This window comes from Cicer arietinum, chromosome 6 (genome assembly GCF_000331145.2).
Source record: "Cicer arietinum cultivar CDC Frontier isolate Library 1 chromosome 6, Cicar.CDCFrontier_v2.0, whole genome shotgun sequence".
NCBI classification, from domain to species: domain Eukaryota; kingdom Viridiplantae; phylum Streptophyta; class Magnoliopsida; order Fabales; family Fabaceae; genus Cicer; species Cicer arietinum.
Window position 1 is genome coordinate 7,700,445 of NC_021165.2, and position 20,075 is coordinate 7,720,519.

The 20,075-nt window shown below is 30.7% G+C and overlaps 4 protein-coding genes and 1 non-coding gene across 6 annotated transcripts; 3 read left to right on the forward strand and 2 right to left on the reverse strand.

Annotated features, from left to right (window-relative positions):
• Positions 1-80: 80 nt before the first annotated feature.
• On the forward strand, positions 81-4,163 carry LOC101498423 (bifunctional aspartate aminotransferase and glutamate/aspartate-prephenate aminotransferase). Its single transcript, XM_004503990.4, has 9 exons — positions 81-633; positions 1,380-1,473; positions 1,559-1,662; positions 2,208-2,456; positions 2,552-2,665; positions 2,874-2,957; positions 3,183-3,353; positions 3,467-3,580; positions 3,892-4,163. The coding sequence occupies exons 1-9, from the start codon at positions 256-258 to the stop codon at positions 4,030-4,032; spliced, it is 1,449 nt and encodes a 482-aa protein (XP_004504047.1). The 5' UTR covers positions 81-255; the 3' UTR covers positions 4,033-4,163.
• Positions 4,164-4,546: 383 nt separating this feature from the next.
• On the forward strand, positions 4,547-6,610 carry LOC101498761 (protein NEN4). Of its 2 annotated transcripts, none has more exons than XM_012716782.3 (5): positions 4,547-5,128; positions 5,246-5,292; positions 5,627-5,693; positions 5,806-5,985; positions 6,259-6,610. In XM_012716782.3, exons 1-5 carry the CDS (start codon positions 4,697-4,699, stop codon positions 6,349-6,351), a joined length of 819 nt encoding a protein of 272 aa, XP_012572236.1. In that variant the 5' UTR covers positions 4,547-4,696; the 3' UTR covers positions 6,352-6,610. The 2 variants fall into 2 exon arrangements, with proteins under 2 accessions (XP_012572236.1, XP_004504048.1); XM_004503991.4 differs by having other exon boundaries at positions 4,550-5,128; positions 5,630-5,693.
• Positions 6,611-6,718: 108 nt separating this feature from the next.
• LOC101499085 (protein SOSEKI 2) lies at positions 6,719-8,659 on the reverse strand. The gene is made up of 5 exons (XM_004503992.4): positions 8,339-8,659; positions 8,201-8,270; positions 8,001-8,116; positions 7,098-7,773; positions 6,719-7,021 (listed from the first exon to the last, which is right to left on the reverse strand). The coding sequence occupies exons 1-5, from the start codon at positions 8,532-8,534 to the stop codon at positions 6,901-6,903; spliced, it is 1,179 nt and encodes a 392-aa protein (XP_004504049.1). The 5' UTR covers positions 8,535-8,659; the 3' UTR covers positions 6,719-6,900.
• Positions 8,660-12,693: 4,034 nt separating this feature from the next.
• LOC101499402 (probable glucan 1,3-beta-glucosidase A) lies at positions 12,694-16,412 on the forward strand. The gene is made up of 8 exons (XM_004503993.4): positions 12,694-12,982; positions 13,121-13,240; positions 13,430-13,627; positions 13,711-13,878; positions 13,982-14,151; positions 14,263-14,412; positions 15,337-15,680; positions 15,872-16,412. Exons 1-8 carry the CDS (start codon positions 12,794-12,796, stop codon positions 16,051-16,053), a joined length of 1,521 nt encoding a protein of 506 aa, XP_004504050.1. The 5' UTR covers positions 12,694-12,793; the 3' UTR covers positions 16,054-16,412.
• A 3,069-nt stretch (positions 16,413-19,481) lies between these two features.
• On the reverse strand, positions 19,482-19,554 carry TRNAA-AGC (transfer RNA alanine (anticodon AGC)). The gene has a single exon. It is a non-coding gene; the product is annotated as a tRNA-Ala (tRNA).
• Positions 19,555-20,075: the final 521 nt, after the last annotated feature.

The window sequence follows — 20,075 nt, forward strand, 5'->3', positions numbered from 1 at the left end:
ATTAAATACCAAAATAGCTTTTTTTAGAGTAGGCTGGGACCTTGGTATTCTTTATATATTCAAAAAATGAAAGTTGAATTGAAATTGAAACCGCAGGGTTTGATATTTTCACCAACTCTTTCTCCCACCCACTTCCCACCAAACCTCTTCTTCTTCACTTCTTTCTCATATATCATATCACTCACCTAACTTATTCCATTTTCTTAATCACCAATCACAACTTTCTCTCTTCACTTCCTCATTCACATTTTCACTATGTCCAACTCATTATTATTTAATAATAACGCCACCACTTACCGAATCTCTTTCGTCGACCAATCTCTCCGCTCTTATTCCGCCGCCTCTCGCCACGTTTTCAGATCCCTCTCTTTCTCATCAAACATTCATCACAAGTCACTGGATATGGATGTTGCTGCGGTCGAGGAAAACAGAAGAAGAATAATAGTGAAGGCGAAATCCAATTTTGATGAATTGGACCTTGATATTTCGTTGAGTCCACGTGTCAATGCTGTTAAGCCTTCGAGGACTGTCGCTATTACTGATCAAGCCACTGCTCTTGTGCAAGCTGGCGTTCCTGTTATTCGCTTGGCGGCTGGTGAGCCTGATTTTGATACTCCTGCTGTCATAGTTGAGGTCTTTTCTCTTTACATTCTCCTTTTCATTCATTGTTCCATTTTTTTTTAATGATGATATTACTTATTAGGTCATATGTTTAGATCAACAATTTAATTAAGTGCTTATCATATAACATATAAGTCTTTATTCTATAACAAAAGATAAAATAAAGTCAAAGTCAAGGAAGTTATAAACTGTTTTCTTAAGATATATAATAAGTGTGTCTTTTTATGTTTCTATTTTGATAAATAAACAACTTAATTAAGTGTTTATCATAAAAGTATTTATGCATATGTTATTTCTAAATCAAAGGATAAAATAAAGTCAAATTGTTTCATTTTAATTATAAACTGTTTTCATAAAATATCTTGGAGAGTTGAAAATAGGTTTACTTAAACTCTCACAAGTACTACGAGTACTATGCCACTTGATATAGTCAAATAAGTAAATACAAATAGGATCATAGGATAGGTAAGATTCATCATGATTTATATGGTAGTGCTTATCATATAATTCTGTATGTATATGTTGTTTCTATAACAAAAAGATAAAATAAATTCAAACGGTCTGCATATCAGCTAAAAGCTGTTTTTATAAGATATCTTGAAAAGCTTATGCAAATAAGCTGAATACAACTTATCGACACGTCATAAGTTGTTTTCATAACTTTTTTAATCGAACTAGTGTTTATATCACTAGGTAAACTCAAATAAGTCAATTCAAATAGGTTTTGAGTGAAAGTTGTGATTTGTATGGTAGTGTAGGCTGGGATTAATGCAATTCGCGAAGGCCACACAAGGTACACCCCTAATGCTGGAACATTAGAACTGCGCCAAGCAATTTGTCATAAGCTTAAAGGTTAGTTTTATTGTATGATATGGTTTCATTTGGATTGATTATATGGGATATGGATTTTGACAATTTGCTTTTATTGATTATGCAGAGGAGAATGGAATTGATTATACTCCTGATCAGGTTGTTATTAGCAATGGAGCCAAGCAGAGTATTGCTCAGGCAATAATCGCAGTTTGCTCCCCAGGAGATGAGGTGAGTAATGGGGTTTAGTTCATTATACTATTTTTAGGATAAATATTAGAAGAACTACTTAGTACTTATGCTTGGTTGGATTTGGATAGTTTAATTGGGTCAAATTCATATGAATTATTTAAATTCTTGTCATCTTTTGTCATAATAAAAGCCTAGGAAAATCTTTGATGCATTATAATTTTTTGGGGACAACTTTGCTGTCCTTTGGATGCCACTGTTGTATTATGCTATTAGCATTCTACAATCTGTCTGAACTTATTATTGTCTTTTGTCTGTTCATTATATAAAGTCTTTGCTGCGTGTTTTATTTCTCTTAATCTGTTTTAATCACTTTATCATCAATTTAGCATATATTTTGTGTACTGTAAGACTAATGCTTGGTTAAATTTTAATAAATTAAAAAAATGCCACTGCATAGTATACTGTACATATTTATCTTCATTTACAGAATCATGCCTGATTTGGTTTAGGACAACTTGTTACTTATGTCATTTTCTTTTTTGGTAGTCGTGATGGCTTTCATTTTTATGATGTGACTATTTCAGGTTATTATTCCAGCTCCATTCTGGGTTAGTTACCCGGAAATGGCAAGGTTGGCTGATGCTACACCGGTGATTCTTCCAACGTCGATATCAGATAATTTCCTATTAGATCCCAAACTCCTAGAATCCCAAATTACTGAAAGGTCAAGACTGCTTATTCTTTGTTCACCATCTAACCCAACAGGATCGGTCTATCCTAAGGAGTTACTTGAACAGATAGCCCAGATTGTAGCAAAGCACCCAAGGCTTCTGGTAAAGTTATTCATCTCTGATAAGATCACTAGTGCTTCAATGTGTTCAAGTTGGTTAGTAGTTCCTCTTAAGATCTTAATAGCTGTTTTGTGCAGGTTATCTCTGATGAAATTTATGAACACATAATTTATGCACCAGCAACACATACAAGCTTTGCATCTTTACCGGGAATGTGGGACAGAACTCTAACCGTGAATGGATTTTCTAAGGTTAGTCTGTATGTCATGTTCTCTTTCTGTTATAACCGTATCAAATGATTCTCAAAATAGAATACTTACTACTATTTTTTTGGGGCCTGTTTTTGTTTTGATCCTTGTTCTTATCTGCTAATCAATGATATGCGGCATCTCATAGTATGGTTATATATTATGAAATAAACATGGATGGCCTTGATGCTTTTAAACTGTTTAACTGCAGGCCTTTGCGATGACCGGTTGGCGGCTTGGTTATATTGCTGGCCCAAAACATTTTATTGCAGCATGTGGAAAGATTCAAAGTCAGGTACGCCGACTTTGCCTCATTTCTCAGCCTTATTCTTTTCATTTTCTTGTCTTGATTTCCTTTTGCTACAAGACATGCAACAGGTTCATAGGTTTAACCATATTCAGTATTTGAGGGAGAACTTTAAGAATCTTTTGAGCATTCATTTCAAATGAGTCGGAAAACTGTTGTTATTTGATATTATATATGAAGTCTTTAGTAGCTGACACATCTTATTGAATTTAGTTCACTTCAGGGGCCAGTAGTATATCTCAGAAAGCTGCGGTTGCTGCATTAGGACTAGGCTATGCTGGTGGGGAGGCTGTTTCGATCATGGTGAAAGCATTTAGGGAACGAAGGGATTACTTGGTTAAAAGTTTCGGCGAAATAGATGGTGTTAAAATATCTGAACCCCAGGTGCAGATCCATCTAAGTTTATTTGCCTATTCCTTCACAATTATTCTCCTTGTTTTGTCTTTTTTCGGTCTGCTTTTCTACTCATAAATGTATACTTTCTTTTCCTTATGCAGGGAGCATTTTATTTATTCATTGACTTCAGCTTCTATTATGGAAGAGAAGCTGAAGGATTTGGTAAAATTGAGGATTCTGAGTCCCTCTGTCGATATCTGTTGGATAAAGGCCAGGTATTATCATTTAATGGCTTTTAATGATATTTTATTAGCAGGAAATTTTCAAATGGCCCTTTTTTTGGGGTTTGAAAGAGCCTAGTGGCAAGACTTACACTACATGTAGAAAAGAGGGGTATTGCGGGTTCGAACCTGCACCCCATCACATCAAATGTCCCCACAACCTTTTACTATCTTAGCTATAGTTACCTTTTATTTCATAGTTTTCCCTTGGAAGTAGGCGGGAAAAAGCTAAAGAATAACTGTAATGACAGCTGAAAAAGTGAAAGATCTCTAGAAGTTTTGTTAACTTTGTGTTTTGTCTACAGGTAGCACTGGTACCAGGGAGTGCATTTGGAGATGATACTTGCATACGCATCTCTTATGCAGCCTCCCTTACTACATTACAGGCAGCTGTAGAGAGAATTAAGAAAGCACTTATTCCTCTTACCTCTGCTGCACTTGTTTAGTGTTGTTTGTTTGTTGTAATGAGTGTATTTTATTTTTGGGTTTGTAATGTATAATCTGTCTGTTTAATTTGAAAATAATAGGCTGTGGCTATTTTCATAAATAACGTGATGCAACTGTGTCAATTATTTAAGATTACAATCTCAATTTTGAGGTTTGTAGAATAGAAGCCCATTTTATGTGGTGGAGCCCAAATCATAACGGTTATATGGAAATTTAATACGCCGGGGACATACATACATGGATTAATTAATTGATATAATAACACGTGGCAGCATAGTATATGCTTATTTTGGCATAGAATCAACCAGTTCCCATATAGAAAAGCGCATGACATGTCCAACAAACACGCAAGCAAGTTTTCCAATAGGTAAAGTTAAGGTTTTCATTGCAAGTTTCCTGTTGAAGAGGCAATAATAAGAAAGAAGCTAACGGAATCTTAACTCTCCATCTTACATATTCTTCTTTTCATCCAAACCCTTAATTACACAGTGACTTCAACTTGGAGACAATCAACCTTCACAAACAAGAATTTTGTTTTTCTGTTCTAAAGGATTATGTACCTACCTTGACTTACATCTATAAATACATGAAACTGAATTAAAAGCGATTAAGGAAGAGAAAATAAATACTACTATAGAAAAGTTTTAATCAGTAATAATATTAATGGAGTTACAAGCACCAGAGATTGTTTTCTTTGATTTGGAAACTAACGTACCAAACAAAGTTGGACAAAGATTCTCGGTCCTTGAATTCGGTGCAATTATTGTAAGTGCTCAAAAACTCACCGAAATTGAGAGCTATTCAACATTGATAAGACCAAAAGATCTATCTGTTGTATCAGTGAAATCTAGCAGATGTGATGGAATAACACGTGAAGCTGTGAAAAATGCACCATGTTTTGAGGATGTTGCAGAGAGGATATTTAGTATATTGAATGGAAGAGTTTGGGCTGGTCATAACATTCAGAGATTTGATTGTGTTCGTATTAAAGAGGCTTTTGATGATATTAATATGCCAGTACCTGTACCTGTTGGAATCATTGATTCTTTGGGGGTACTAACTGAGAAATTTGGTAGAAGAGCTGGTAATATGAAGGTATGTGAAGTATATGAAATTAATATATAGAAGCAAGCAGCAACTAACTACCAAATGATTCATAATTTAATTCCTCACAATTGCATGTTCTTAATGACTATTATTTATCATGGGCAGATGGCAACATTGGCTTCTTATTTTGGCTTGGGGCAACAGAAACATAGGTAAGTTTAATAAAATGTATGTAAACTCTTACAGAGAGCACAAGATCTATTCTGTATGTCTGAGACTTGGATTTTTTCTAATATATCCTCTCATGACCAATTAGTACAATTAGTGGTTGGTACATGGATAATTTGGTGGATGACTCAATGGATAATTTCGTGGATGGCAATATTAAGTTTGTAATTAAGTGTGGAATGCCTCCCACATATGATTTTTTTAGAACTTATCTCTTTTCAACATGGAACATACTTTTCCCTATTATCTAGTGCTTATGATTATAATGTTCTTTGTAAAATTTGAATAATATGAATTTCTTTTATGTCTAATTTGAAGCAGGAGCCTAGATGATGTTAGGATGAATTTGGAGGTCCTCAAGCATTGTGCAACTGTGTTGTTTCTGGTGTGCAATTAAATAATCTCCGTGAATGTTCAATTCTGCTAATTACTGTTTACCTTTGAAAACAAATAAATGATTCTCAAACATTTGTTATGATTTATGTGTAATCTTATAGGAATCTAGTCTACCAAATACATTGGATAGCAAAAGCAAATGGTATGGCTCTTCCAGCATTATGACAAGGAGCAAAACAAATGGGAAATCACCATGCAGAGAAGAGACAAGCAGAAAATCTCCACCAGCTTCATTTTCATATCAAAGAAATGTTCCCTATGCTAGGGGAAGTTTGGGAAAGGTTTTTAAGTTATACATTAACATAATATTTTGATAACATACTATATGTCACGCAAACAAAAGTTGTGAATATTACAAAGTAACGCATATAAGATTTTTCGAACAAAAGAGAAAAATATTAATCTGCTTTTGATGGAAAACACGGGTCAGTGGCCAATGATATTATTTCGTGACACTTTGTGATAGAACTCTTTTGTGACATCAAGCAATTTCCTTTTGTTAATTTTCTTTCATCTTAAATAAATGAGGTGCTAACTACGATAATGAAACATAGGTGACTGAAAGAATGAAGGGATTGTTGTGTAAAGCACAAGGACAAGCACCTCTACAACAACTATTAAAGCATTCTCATTCATTGCTTAGGTGAAGCAGAATTACCAAGATGACACTGCTCTCAGAAAATTATAGCATATTCTATTTCTACCTATTGAAGATTACCTTATGAAAGTGTTTGGTGATTGAGAAGAGAAAAGGCCTCAGGTTTTGTTGAGTTGGCAGGTCGAAAGAAAGATATGCATGCACAAGATGGCAGCCCAAATTCATTTGTATATTGTATATAGAATTCATTCATTATTTCAAATTCATAAATGAAATCAAAATGAATAGTGATCAAATTATTCTTGTCACAATGAGTCAAACTTGAATTTCCCCTTTCCCTTGAATCACAAATATGTTGATTGAAAAACAGATTCTGCTATAGAACTTTTCTAATTGTAACACATTACATAAATCTTCATACGCAATATAAATATAAGATTATGTGAAAAGGTCCAATTTATGGTGATGACACTATATGCACCATTTCAAATCAGATTGGTAATGATATAAGATAGAATTAGGGAGTGGAAAGTGAAAAACAAATTAATAATAGTATTGATTAATTATTACAAATTCCAGCTATGAATACACATCCCAATTATTTCCTAGTCTCTTTGGAAGATTTCCTAAGCGGGATGCATTTTTCTTTCACTGCTCCTCCCCTCTTGTCTTCCTCCCTATCCTTTAATCTCACTTCTTCCATCCCTAGTCTACTTCTCCTGCAATTAAATATCGAGAGGAAAACAAATGAAACGGTGTAATAAAGATGCAGTAATAATAATTAGTAGAGATTACCTTTCTTCGTTATAGGAATTAGATTTCTTAAGCACAGGGTCGGTCTGGCGGTTCGCTTTCATGGATTCCACAATGCTCCCGCTAAAGTATTCCTTCTCCTCTGATTGCAAATTCCCTAACAACCTCGGATTCTCCGACACGCATATACTATCATCCTCATGAACGTTGCTTTCCCTCCTCTTGGAGGTCCCCACATTGCTCAACCGCGTTTCCTGCTGCTTCTCCTTGAACTCCGAACCCGAACTTCCACACGCAATCAGTTGCAACAAAACCGAGTAACGACTCGGTGCTGCTGACGTAAGCGAAACCGGTCCTTCCACTAACCGTTTCGGGTAATTGACCCTTCTATCCTCTCTTTGTTTGAGTTTATCGGCGAGGGTAGTATTGGAATTAAGAGGATTAGTTATAAGAACAACCTCATCGAGTTCTTCTGTTGATACACCTCTAGAGCAACGAGAGTGAGGTGTTGTAGTGGAGCTTGTGTAACTTGTTTTCTCTCCATCTAATAATTCCTCAGAGTATTCTTCATATTGATCTTCACTCTCTTTCTGTTGGGAGCATCTTGATCCATTCAATACCGCCACCTTGCTCTTTGAATTATTCTTATAAGTGCTAATAAAATTTTGTTCTGCCTGTTGTGGCTGTTTATCGCCCAAGTTTACTTGTTGAAATCTTCCTGCCAACCATATACACTTTTGCAAATTCAACAAAATGCTAATTGACAATTCACACCTTCACTAAAACTTAGTTACTAGAATGAGTGATATAGTAAAATATTCAATTTTATTAGTTTATTAACCGTGCAAATCTCGTTTATTTTCTATATGTTTTGGACTATACTATTTTAGGTATTAACTATTATAGTAAGCTTCTAGAGAAGATTAAGAAGGGAGTAAAACTAACCGGAACATCCTTCAACTAGTTCAGATCCTTTAAGTACATACTCTGCTCCTTCTTCTGATGGATGTATTATATCCTTCAGTGCCAAGTCATGCCACACATATCCGCTCTTATAGTTTCTGAATAACAATTAACAACCTTTATGTTCCAATTGAACTACATTAATTGTGAATGGAATTAATTAATTTTTAGTATAAACTTACCTTTTAGTAGACCATGAATATTGAGAAGGCATGCCACTTCCTCTTAGCGCCATCAGCCGATCAAATACATCTTTATCAAATTAATGAATGAAACAATTAGTAAAGTGTATTTTTATATATATTTATTTAGAATAGTACCTTTCAAACGGAGAGGTTGATTAGGCAGAAGAGTGACTTCCATGAAATGTGGATGCTCCAATAAGCCATTACGAGATAGATAGTAAACAACTTGGACTTTTCTAATGGGCTTCACCTTTTGCTTCATCCTACATATTTTCGCACGGTCTGGACTCGTCTCTCTACCACCACCTCGTTGTGAACAACGATTATCCATATTTCCTAACAAAACTTAATTATTATATTCACTATATGAAGATAAGGGAGAAAACAAGTGCGGGTGAAAAATGTTGCATTGCATTGCATGGATAAGAATAAGTAGCTAGCTCAATAAATAACGTTTAATTAATAAAATATTATTTTACGTATTCCAATGCATGATGCATGAAATGAGACACAGTCTATAGATTTATAGACCTTAAAAAAAAAGTGAAAAAAACAGGATGGTACATGTCAATGCAGGGTAAGATTCGTTTTGAAAAAGGAGTCTTAATTAGAAAGACAGAGAGGGAGAAGTTATGTACGTGAGAGCAAAAGAAAAAACAGTGTAGGAAAAAAAGCTTTGAGGTAATAGTCACAATCAATATTCCATAAATGAATAAAATTTGACTTTACTCACACTGTATTCCTGATTTGAGCTAACAATGACTAATGACAGAGATTGCTAAGTACGGAGTGGTTTTTTACTTTTCCGATCGTTGACGTTTACTCACTTTTTACCGCTTTGTTTTATGAACTTGAGTGAAGTTTCTATCTACCTCCACACCTGTTACCTCTTTCTACTGTTTCACCACACCTCTCTCTCTCTCTCCATTCTTCATCATTAGTCTTAGCTCACCTGTTTTGTTTTTTTGTTGCATTGTAATTTTACTTCATTTTTATTATAATAATAATCATAGAATTACTGCTATAAATCACCATTTTATATTTTAAAATTATAGACATTATGTTATGTTTCAGTTAAGTATTTGATATATTATCTCTCTAATTAAAATTATTAATATATAATATGATTTAAGTTAGAAATATATTATATAATAAGAAATTAGTTTAATCAATTACATTTATAAAATATAATCTAAAATATTTATAATTAAAATATAATATAATATTTATCATATCAATATTATATTCTATCTTTATTTTATTTTATATCATATTATATATCTATTTTATATGTATATTTAATATATTTTAAGTTTACAAAATGTTGAAATACTCTCTCAAATTGTCTCTTTAAACTTTTTAATGTGTAAATAAAAAACTCATTAAAAATAGTTGATAACGGAGTATTTTAATTTACTTTAAATAATTTATTATTTGGTAAATTTTGTATCCTAAATTGTTATACACTTACAATTTTATAATTCAAAATTATTGTTTACTCTTGAATAATAATATTCAACATTGTCATTTAAGAGTGTCACTTATTTTTTTAAGAATTATATTTGGATGCCCCTTAACTCTTTAACATCCATTTAACTTTTTACTTTCTCTTTGTCTCTCTTAGTAAATCCGTTGCCAACATATAAGATTTATTAATATTATTTTCTATATTATTTTTTTTGGCTCTCAAGATGTATACATGTTAAGTATAATTTTTCTATTTTTGATATGGATGTTAGGGTGAACCCCGTTTCTTATGTTCAAAATCGAGAAATGGTTATAAGCATAACCTTACATTTAAAAAAGTACCAATATAATATTGAAGAACAATAAGAATAGTGATAGATTTCAAGGCAATTCATGGTAAAGAGTTAAGGGTATCCAACCGCCTCCCACCATCATTGGTACTATTAGTTTATTAATAAATAACTTTTATAATAAATAAAAAAAATTATTTATATACATTAAATATATTATTGAAGTGCCAAATAAGTGTATATCAAGTATCCCAGTACACAAAAAACTACTCAAACAACAATGATATTTAATATATACTTATATTAAACATCATATTTTCTTTCTATCTATCATATTAATAATATATCACATCAACAACAAATCACACATATAACATATCACATATATTCTATTATTATTTATATTTCTTTATCTTTCAAATAGTAAATTTTATGAGATTAAGACATGACTCCTCATGTTGGGATCCATTCCGAGCTATACCATTCTACAAATGGAAATCTACTTAAAGGGTAGGCATTAGCCACACAGATAAAGGAAAAAGCTCTTTATTGTGCGGCTACAAGGGAGCTGTTGGAATGTCATTTCACGTGACTCCATTTATCTCAAGCCCCTTTTGGACTTTTGCACTTTGTTTGATTTAAAAAAGAAAATTAAAGGAAATAAAATTAAATGAAAAGAAACAAAGTAGAAGGAAGAAAAAAAAAGTGAGAGGATATTTTTTAGTTGTTTGATTTAAAGGAAAGTGTAAAGAAGAAAAAGTAAATTATATTATAAAATATCATAAATCCCTTAAAAATGTGATTTTATAATTAAAAAAATAGTAAACTTGTAAAAAAGGAAGAAAAAAATGTTAATTGGTCAGATTTCTCTCTATTAGAGATAAATCTTTATCGTGGAACTCAAGCTCCATTTTTTCCTTTCTTTTTCTTTCTACCTTTCATTTGAACTATGCCATGGAATTTTTTTTAAAATGTGTCTTTTTACCTCTTTCAATTTTGCCTCTCCTTTTCTTTGCTTCAAAGACAACTTTGTTGGTAAAACTATAGAGCTTACTGTAAAATAAAAAATTATAAATATGATAGGTGATTTGATAAAAATAATATATAAAAATGAATGAAAAGGGGTGTAAAAAAAGTATGCACAAAATTAAGAAATAAATCGTTTAAATTCCTGTAAATATTGTTTGAATTATTTGAAACATTTTTCATTAAAAAACTTACCAAGAGGCATCAAATTTTACTTAAAACAAACAACATTGAACTTTATTTCTTTTTTATAAAAAACTTAATCTCATTTTATACTAAAATTGTTTGATTTATAAAATGAATGATGATTCGTTAACTATAGAAATAACTATGTGGTAAATTATTTTGTTTAATAATTTAATATAAATAATAAATTTTATTGGTTCAATTATCAAATTAAAAATTTATATTGAACAATTAATTTTAATTTTTTTGTTTATAAAATTTAAAATTATTTAATATTTTATTAAATAATTATAAACTAACTAATAAATGATCAGGTTTAAAAAAATATAATTAAAAAAGTATTGATTATATTTGTTTGTTATGGATGTATTATCGATATCATAAATGCGAGAGAAAAATATTATATTAAAAATAATACAAATAATATTAAATAAATGGTACATTTGAAAAAAATGCATTAAAAATGTATTAAAAATTATTTAGGAACACATTTTTTTTTCAAATGACTCGTTTATATTAAAACGGAAAAAGTATATTTTTATAATAAAAGAAACCTGAACGACAAAAACTAAGAAACTAGGTAATGAATCCCAATGCCTCTTTCATCATCACCCAAAATTAAATTAAGAGCGGAGAAGATAGTTACCGCTATAACACTAGCGAAGTAAAATAATCTTTATTAGCAAAGGAGATCAACAACGACTTTTTTCATTGTACATGTGATGCGATGCACAAAAATTCTCAACCGAAGAGCTTTAAGAGATAAATTAGAACCTTTTTCAAAAAGAGGTTGCAAGAACATACTAGGATCGTCTGACCAACTATATAATGAAATAGACTAAACTCTAACAGTACGATGAATTATATTCCATTTCTAATTAAAAAATGTACCTACATTTAGTTATTACCACTTACAAGCTCTCGCTCTCTTTTGTTCTTCCTTATAATTATAAGTATTTGAAGATAATGCATATTTGTGTTAAAGACAATTAGCTATATGGATTTCTATGATAAAATTAATAGTAATACTAGTAGAATAGTTTGGTGAATTACTTAATTAAGTAGAGATATTATTACTTAAAAAATAAATAAATGTTTTTTTTACTAGAATAAAAATAGATGTAAAATGTTGATTTGTTATAATGTATTTTGTTTTCGGTTATCACCTCCGCATAGTGCATGATACAGACACTAACATTATTTATATGTAATGTAATAAATTGGAATTGCTTACCCTGTACCTAACATAACATTGTAAGAAAAGTTGTTACATGAATATTATGAATTAGTTAAAAAGTACACATGATAGATACGAAGTTACCATCTCATCTCATTCATAACAAAGCTAATCAAAAATTAAAATGTTACGTAATTGTACAAACTCGTTTCTTAATCACCAAAACCTGCAATTCCTTTGCTTAATCGATATGTTTCTTAATGATATATACATCAAAGCATACCAAATAAATTAATAGAAATGCACCTGTTTGGCACTTGGTAACTGTACTTGATAATTCTAGAGTGAACTCTCTAATTTATAATTTATTATATGCACTATATATATAATATCCTAATCTTGCCTAACACTCACTTCAAACACACCTTGAGTGAGTGAAGTAAGATGTGCAATCAATTATTTTATGTGAACCTTTTCTTCATTTTGTATTTCTCATTATTTCACAATGTTTTTGCTGCTCAAACCAAAAACTTCAATTTGCAACTAAAGGCTGTGAACCTTGGAAATTGGCTTGTTACCGAAGGATGGATGAAACCTTCTCTCTTTGATGGAATAACCAACAATGATCTTTTGGTATATCTATATGCTGAAATCTCCATCACTTTAAAAATATTTTTTTATCCTATTGCAATTATTGCTATCAATGATAATAATATTACTCGCTAATTAATTTATTTGTTTTTTGGTCCTTTAAAAAATCATTTTAATTAGGATGGAACTCAAGTGCATTTCATGTCAACAAAGTTGCAAATGTATCTCTGCGCAGAACATGGTGGAGGAACTATTGTTGTTGCTAACCGAACCAAAGCTGCGGGTTGGGAAACTTTCAGGGTCGGTTTTCAACATTACTATTTTTTATTTAAATCATTTGTTAGTATAGCACAATGATTTGTTGTCACGATTCACCGAGATTCAGTTGTTCGCTTTGATTTATTAATTAATATATAATTCAAGTATATATATATATATATATATATTTTTTTTTTTTGACTAATTTGTAATAAACTATGAGCAACGCAGTTGTGGAGGGTGAATGAAACCTTCTTCAATTTGAGAGTGTCTAATAAGCAATTTGTGGGATTGGAAGATGAAGGTGGAAAAAACAAATTAGTGGCTGGTTTAGATTCACCTGGCAAGAAGGAAACATTTGAGATTGTGAGAAATAATGATGATAGAAACAGGGTCCGGATCAGAGCAGCAAATGGACTGTTCCTACAGGTAGTAGAATATTTTTGGCTTATGTTATTAATAAGAATCAGAACGGTTAAAGATTGTGTAGGTGATTTGTTTGTATATATTAGGCCATATCAGAGAGTGTAGTGAATGCAGAAGAAGATTATGAAGAATCGAGTTGGGAGGATAATGACCCTTCTGTATTCAAAATGAGTGTTTTGTCAGACACAGTTCTAAAAGGCGAATACCAAATTACAAATGGTTATGGTCCACAAAAAGCTCCCAAAATCATGCGGGTATTTTAAATATCATTACCAATATGCTTTCAATTAATATAACATTTATTTTCTAATAATAATAATTAATTAATTTATTGATAGAGATGTGTTGAGGATGCAGGATCACTGGAAGACATATATAACAGAGGATGATTTCAGATTTATGTCAGAAAATGGATTAAATGCAGTAAGAATTCCCGTGGGGTGGTGGATAACTAAGGACCCAACACCTCCTAACCCATTTGTTGGAGGATCCTTAAAAACACTTGACAATGCCTTCACATGGGCACAGTAATAAGACTATATACCTTAGTCTGTTTTATTTATTAATTACCTAATAAATCAAAAGTCCACTTTGTCTACCAATGAACAAGTCATAATTAATAATTAATGCAATTGCAGAAAGTATGGAATGAAAGTAATTGTGGACCTGCATGCTGCACCAGCTTCACAAAATGGAAGAGTTCATAGTGCATCAAGGGATGGATATACAGAATGGGGAGATCCATTCATTCCTGATACTGTTGCAACAATAGACTTTCTAGCTCAAAGGTTTATTTCAATTTAATTTAATTCAATGTCCCTTTTAATCTTCTATAAAAATATATGCCAACCAACTTTGGTCCACTTCTATTTATAATAGCAAGAATTTAATTTACAGAAATTGACTTTTTATACTGTAAAATTAATCAATCAGAACGGTTGTACTATTATCAACATTATTTTGAATTTAATGATATGTATCTTAAAAGTCGTACGAAAGATTGCTTATCATCTCTTTGTCTTTTATTACAGGCATTCATTGTTTTTTTCATTTTCATTAAAAAAAAGTTAATAAAGTAATTAATGTGTTTATTTTATGAATTAATATTTTTAAAATAATATTTATATTAAATGTGTTGAATATTATTTTTTATATTTCAAGACAAATTAGTAGTATTAATAATAAAATTGTTTGGAAAAAAATAAAAAGTACACTTAATAAATTAAATAATATTTATATTTAGAGACAACAAAATTCTCAAATGATACTTTTAATTAAGAAAATTAGTTAGGTAATAGTAGAAAAAATTACACCAACAAGATGTATCAAAATTAATCTTTTTTAGTTAAGATGACATAAAATTGTTAAGTAGTACAAAATAATAATATTTAATTGTCACTTTTAAAATTAATTTTTAGTGCATCTAACAAATAAAAGATAAAGAAGTAAGGTATCTTTGAATTCACTTTGAGATAGTCAAGAGTTACTCTCAAGATTTAAAAATGATTTGGGTAGATTTGCATGTTTTCTACTAAAATTGATTTTATTTATATATCTGATTTTAATTTTAAATTATGATTTTAAATTTTTGTCTGCAAAAGAGAATATATTTGATCTATATACATTAATATTAGTTTTTATTAATATATTTTTCTTTTTATATTTGAGACACAAATAATGAATATATGTTTAACTCAAAAGTTACTCTACAGATATGCGGACAGTCCAAGTCTAATTGCAATAGAACTGATGAATGAGCCTCAAGGAGTTAATCTGGAAAGCCTTAAAAGGTATTATCAAGAAGGTTATGATGCTGTAAGGAAACACACCTCAAGTGCTTATGTGATAATGTCTAACCCTCTAGATAGAGATTCAAAAGTGCTTCTACCGTTTGTTAGAGCATTTGATAAAGTTGTCATTGATGTGCATTACTACAACCTCTTTTCGGATAAGTTCTCAAACATGAATGTGAAACAGAACATTGATTATATTAAAGATCATAGAGCTTCTGACCTTAGCTCTCTGACCACATCAAATGGACCCCCCATCTTTGTTGGTAAGTTTTTTTTTCCTTACGTACATTCCTAGGCATTTATAATTTTAAAATTCGAACCCGAGTGAACATGTCTAAACTAACTATATATGTATTTGTTGGTTGAGCAAATATCTTCTGAACAAAATTGGAAATTTCTACCACTTATAGATATTATTATTCACACCATATAATTATTCAATTGAATTTGACAGGGGAGTGGAGCGGTGAGTGGAAGGTTCAGAGTGCTTCAAAGATAGATTACCAAAAATTTATGCAAGTACAAATGGAGGTATATTCTCGTGACACATTTGGATGGGCTTATTGGGCTTACAAATGCGACTCTAATTACTGGAGTCTCAAGTGGATGCTTGATAACAATTACGTTAAGCTTTAATATTTCCAAGAGTAATTTTATATATAATACTAAGAGTGTTTGGTAATTATTTTATTATATGTTAACCGAAATCAGGTCAGGTGTAATGTACAAAAATAAAATAACATACTAATAATGATGTATGTATAATCCTATTGAAAAGTTTGATAAAAGTTGTAGTATTTTGCAATGGAATTGCATCCTTCCTTCTCTAATAGAGATGGTTGGAATGAGATTTTCAATCAAAAATTTTAGAGGTTGGAGATGCTTAATATTTATTTAATTTTTGTAAGCAAAAACAAGTTAAAAATTCAACTTTGTTATATGCAACAAAGTGTGACAGTGATGCTAGAATATTAATTTATTGGATTATTTATATATGTTAAAATGATACTTGATATAGAATTATCTACGATTTTTCAGTCATAATATATAATAGTAAACTAAAATTATTATTTTTTTCATGGAAGTTAATGTCTCGTCCAATATTATTTGAAAGAAAAAAAATGCAGAAAATTTATGGTAAAGTTTATATTTAAAGCAATGACAATAAATTCAAACTTTAAACTTTTTCTTTTTCTTACAAGTATCATATATAGTTCAAACAAAAAAAAAAATTCATCTAACAACATTTTTGTCAATTATGACTTAAAGACTATAACTTATTTACTTTATTAATAATATACACGTTTTCGATGTTAATAGTTTAATCTAATGATAAATGTTAAAACAATATTGGTACCTGCAACAAATATTAAACCAACAAAATAGAAGACAAACAATTGTAAAAGAAAAACGAAAACGCAGAATGTTCAGAAAACGGAGATTGATTATCGTTCTCCGTTTTCTGCAGTTTTCTAAAACAGTTTTCCTTTATGCAGTTTTCTAAAATCAGTTTTCTCTATCAATGCAAACGAAAATTAAAGAAGGATAAAAGAAGAATAACACCAAGAATTTACGTGTTCGGTATCAATTGTTGAGACCTACATCACGGGCAAGCAAACAAGATTAATCCACTATTAATGATTGAAACTTTACAAGATTAAAGTCTTCTCAAGATTGATCTCCTAGTATCTATCACTGTTTATGAAGCAGCAATACTAGCCTTTCTCTCAATCTTTCTTTTCTCCTTTAATCTCCTCTCTTTGATTTTCTATGAATCATGAATTGCACATGCCTCTCTTAGTTTTCCAGCTCTCACTATTACAACAAAAATTACTTCAATGCATTTACAACTATATTATTTAAAGACATTTACTTAACTAACTATAACCACCTTGTCATAACTAACTTGGCCAAAGATAGTTATAACAACTCTTAAACATAACTAACTTTATGATTTGAGGCACACATTCACAATTCTCCACCTTGACTCAATATCATAATAATTCAATCATTGATCTTGCTGCCACTGTACCAGCTTTATGCTTTATTGAAAATAATCTATTTGAGACATAACTTCACAATTCTCCACCTTAACTCAATATCAGAATAATTCATTCATAGCCTTTGCTCTTCAAGAACATCCCAAGACAGTTTTTGATCTTGAATTGGACTTATGCTTATTTCTTTTTTATCTTTTCCTTTCAATTCTTCCTCTGGTCACATTCAAAATTTCAGCATGATTATCATTCTTGAACTCAATTCTTTTATAGCTTTCCTTTGTTCGGATGGATGCATGAACTTCTTCAAGAGTAATTGTTTGTTCTCTTCCAAACATTATAGCATCCTTGAAATGTTCATATGAACTTGGCAGGGCTCGAAGCAAGGTCAGAGCTTTGTCTTCATCATCTATCTTGACTTCTAAATTCTCCAAATCATCGAGGATCTTGTTAAAATCAGCAAGTTGAACTGTGACAGGTTTCTTTTCATCCATTTTAAAAGAGAACAATTGTTGTTTCATGAAGAGCCTATTTGAAACTGATTTAGTCATGTAGAGAGATTCAAGTTTAAGCCATAAGGCTGCTGCTGTTGGTTCCCTTGCAACCTCCCTCAAAACTTTGTCTCCAAGACAAAAGATGATAGTGCTTTTTGCTTTTTCAATCAGTTCTTCCTTTTCTCGTGCATTCATTGTTGCAGGAAGAGCCGATTCACCCTTCAATGCGTTCACCAAACCTTGTTGTACCAGAATAGCATGCATCTTTATCTTCCAAAGACCAAAGTCATTTGCTTCATTGAACTTTTCAATATCAACCTTTGTGGTTCCAACCATTGTTGCTCCCTTTCCTACAGACGCGCCAATTGTTAAAACAATATTGGGATCTGCAACAAAGATTAAACCAACAAAATAGAAGACAAACAATTGCAGAAGAAAAACGAAAACGCAGAATGTTCAGAAAAATCAGAAAACGGAGATTGATTATCGTTCTCCGTTTTCTCCAGTTTTCTAAAACAGTTTTCCTTTCTGCAGTTTTCTAAACTCAGTTTTCTCTATCAATGCAAACGAAAATTAAAGAAGGATAAAGGAAGAATAACACCAAGAATTTACGTGTTCGGTCTCAATTGTTGAGACATACGTTAGGGACAAGCAAGCAAGATTAATCTACTATTAATGATTGAAACTTTACAAGATTAAAGCCTTCTCAAAATTGATCTCCTAGTATCTATCATTGTTTATGAACCAGCAATACTAGCCTTTCTCTCAATCTTTCTTTTCTCCCTTTAATCTCCTCTCTCTGATTTTCTATGAATCATGAATTGCATATGCCTCTCTTAGTTTTCCAACTCTCACTATTACAACAAAAATTACTTCAATGCATTTACAACTATATTATTTAAAGACATTTACTTAACTAACTATAACCACCTTGTCATAACTAGCTTGACCAAATGTAGTTATAACAATAAAAAAACAAATCATTGATCGGAAAATTCTTAGGTTCAAGCCTCACTAGTATAGAAGGAAAATGTATTCTTTGAATTTCTCACCTTAATCAAATCGTTGGAGGAGGATTTTATATTAAATTAAAATATTATGCTTTCACTCTGAATTTTTTCTATAAAAAAAACTGTATGTTTTCTTTTTATAATCAAATCTTAATTTATTATTTTAGACCTAAAGATTTTGTCTTGGTGACCTTTACTCTGGGCGTGGACTGGCCATACCATTCTTGAAATCAATTATTTTAGACCACGTGCAGCGCTATTGAGAACAATCATATTATTATAATTTCCTAAAAAATTGTTGTTTTACACAAATGTATATTTTAATTTTTTTTAATTAGATTCAAGTAGTCTTACAACTCTGTTTGTTTGCATATTTACAAAACATATGGTGGCAGTAAGATTATAGCCGTAGTCGTGTTTACATTACGTACAAATAGAACAAAAATAAATTCATTAACAGAAATGGACCCTTAATAGTTATCAAAAGTTAGCAATTAAAGAACCAAAAATTAATTATATTGGGTTTAAGGTTTAGCAATTAAAGAACCAAAAATCAATTATATTGGAGATGCGGGGTATCGATCCCCGTACCTCTCGCATGCTAAGCGAGCGCTCTACCATCTGAGCTACATCCCCATTTCTCTATTGTATTTTATCAACGATAATATATAACTATTAACTTCTAATGTTGTTTCACTAGGCATAACAGAGCTACATCCCCACCTGGCATATCAAAGTGAAGTTAGTGAACTTGTTTTTTTATCTGCGTATACATGGCTGATCCAACACTTTATCAAATTTAAAACGAAATTATTAGATTGATTTTTTTTAAAAGTTAATAAATAAATTATTAATATTTTATTTAATAATTATAGAAAAAAATTTAACATAATTAATAATATTTTTAAATTTATTTATTTATATTTTTTTAAAAAATTAAATAAAACATTTTAACTTATCTACATCAACATCAAGAACTCATAGAAAAATATTAAAAAAAAATATTTCAAAATATCGTTAATTCAATACCTCATCCATACTTGAAGAGATAAAAAGGTAGACTTAAAAAATAAATAAACTAGATATAGTATTGTGATATGTTAACAATGTAATATGTAACGAGGAGAAAGAGAATGAAGTTAATATATATAAATTTG

Bases quoted from the DNA above. Each gene is read 5' to 3' on its own strand.
- LOC101498761 (XM_012716782.3), top strand. From the start codon at position 4,697: ATGGAGTTACAAGCACCAGAGATTGTTTTCTTTGATTTGGAAACTAAC. The intron at 5,129-5,245 runs GTATGTGAAGTA...TATCATGGGCAG, and splicing joins GAAGAGCTGGTAATATGAAG to ATGGCAACATTGGCTTCTTA. The intron at 5,293-5,626 runs GTAAGTTTAATA...TCTAATTTGAAG, and splicing joins TTGGGGCAACAGAAACATAG to CAGGAGCCTAGATGATGTTA.
- LOC101498423 (XM_004503990.4), top strand. From the start codon at position 256: ATGTCCAACTCATTATTATTTAATAATAACGCCACCACTTACCGAATC. The intron at 1,663-2,207 runs GTGAGTAATGGG...TGACTATTTCAG, and splicing joins TTTGCTCCCCAGGAGATGAG to GTTATTATTCCAGCTCCATT. The intron at 3,581-3,891 runs GTATTATCATTT...TTTTGTCTACAG, and splicing joins ATCTGTTGGATAAAGGCCAG to GTAGCACTGGTACCAGGGAG.
- LOC101499085 (XM_004503992.4), bottom strand. From the start codon at position 8,534: ATGGATAATCGTTGTTCACAACGAGGTGGTGGTAGAGAGACGAGTCCA. The intron at 8,271-8,338 runs GTACTATTCTAA...AATTTGATAAAG, and splicing joins TCAACCTCTCCGTTTGAAAG to ATGTATTTGATCGGCTGATG. The intron at 7,774-8,000 runs GTTAGTTTTACT...TATGGTTGGCAG, and splicing joins ACTAGTTGAAGGATGTTCCG to GAAGATTTCAACAAGTAAAC.
- LOC101499402 (XM_004503993.4), top strand. From the start codon at position 12,794: ATGTGCAATCAATTATTTTATGTGAACCTTTTCTTCATTTTGTATTTC. The intron at 13,628-13,710 runs GTAGTAGAATAT...TGTATATATTAG, and splicing joins CAAATGGACTGTTCCTACAG to GCCATATCAGAGAGTGTAGT. The intron at 14,413-15,336 runs GTTTATTTCAAT...GTTACTCTACAG, and splicing joins ATAGACTTTCTAGCTCAAAG to ATATGCGGACAGTCCAAGTC.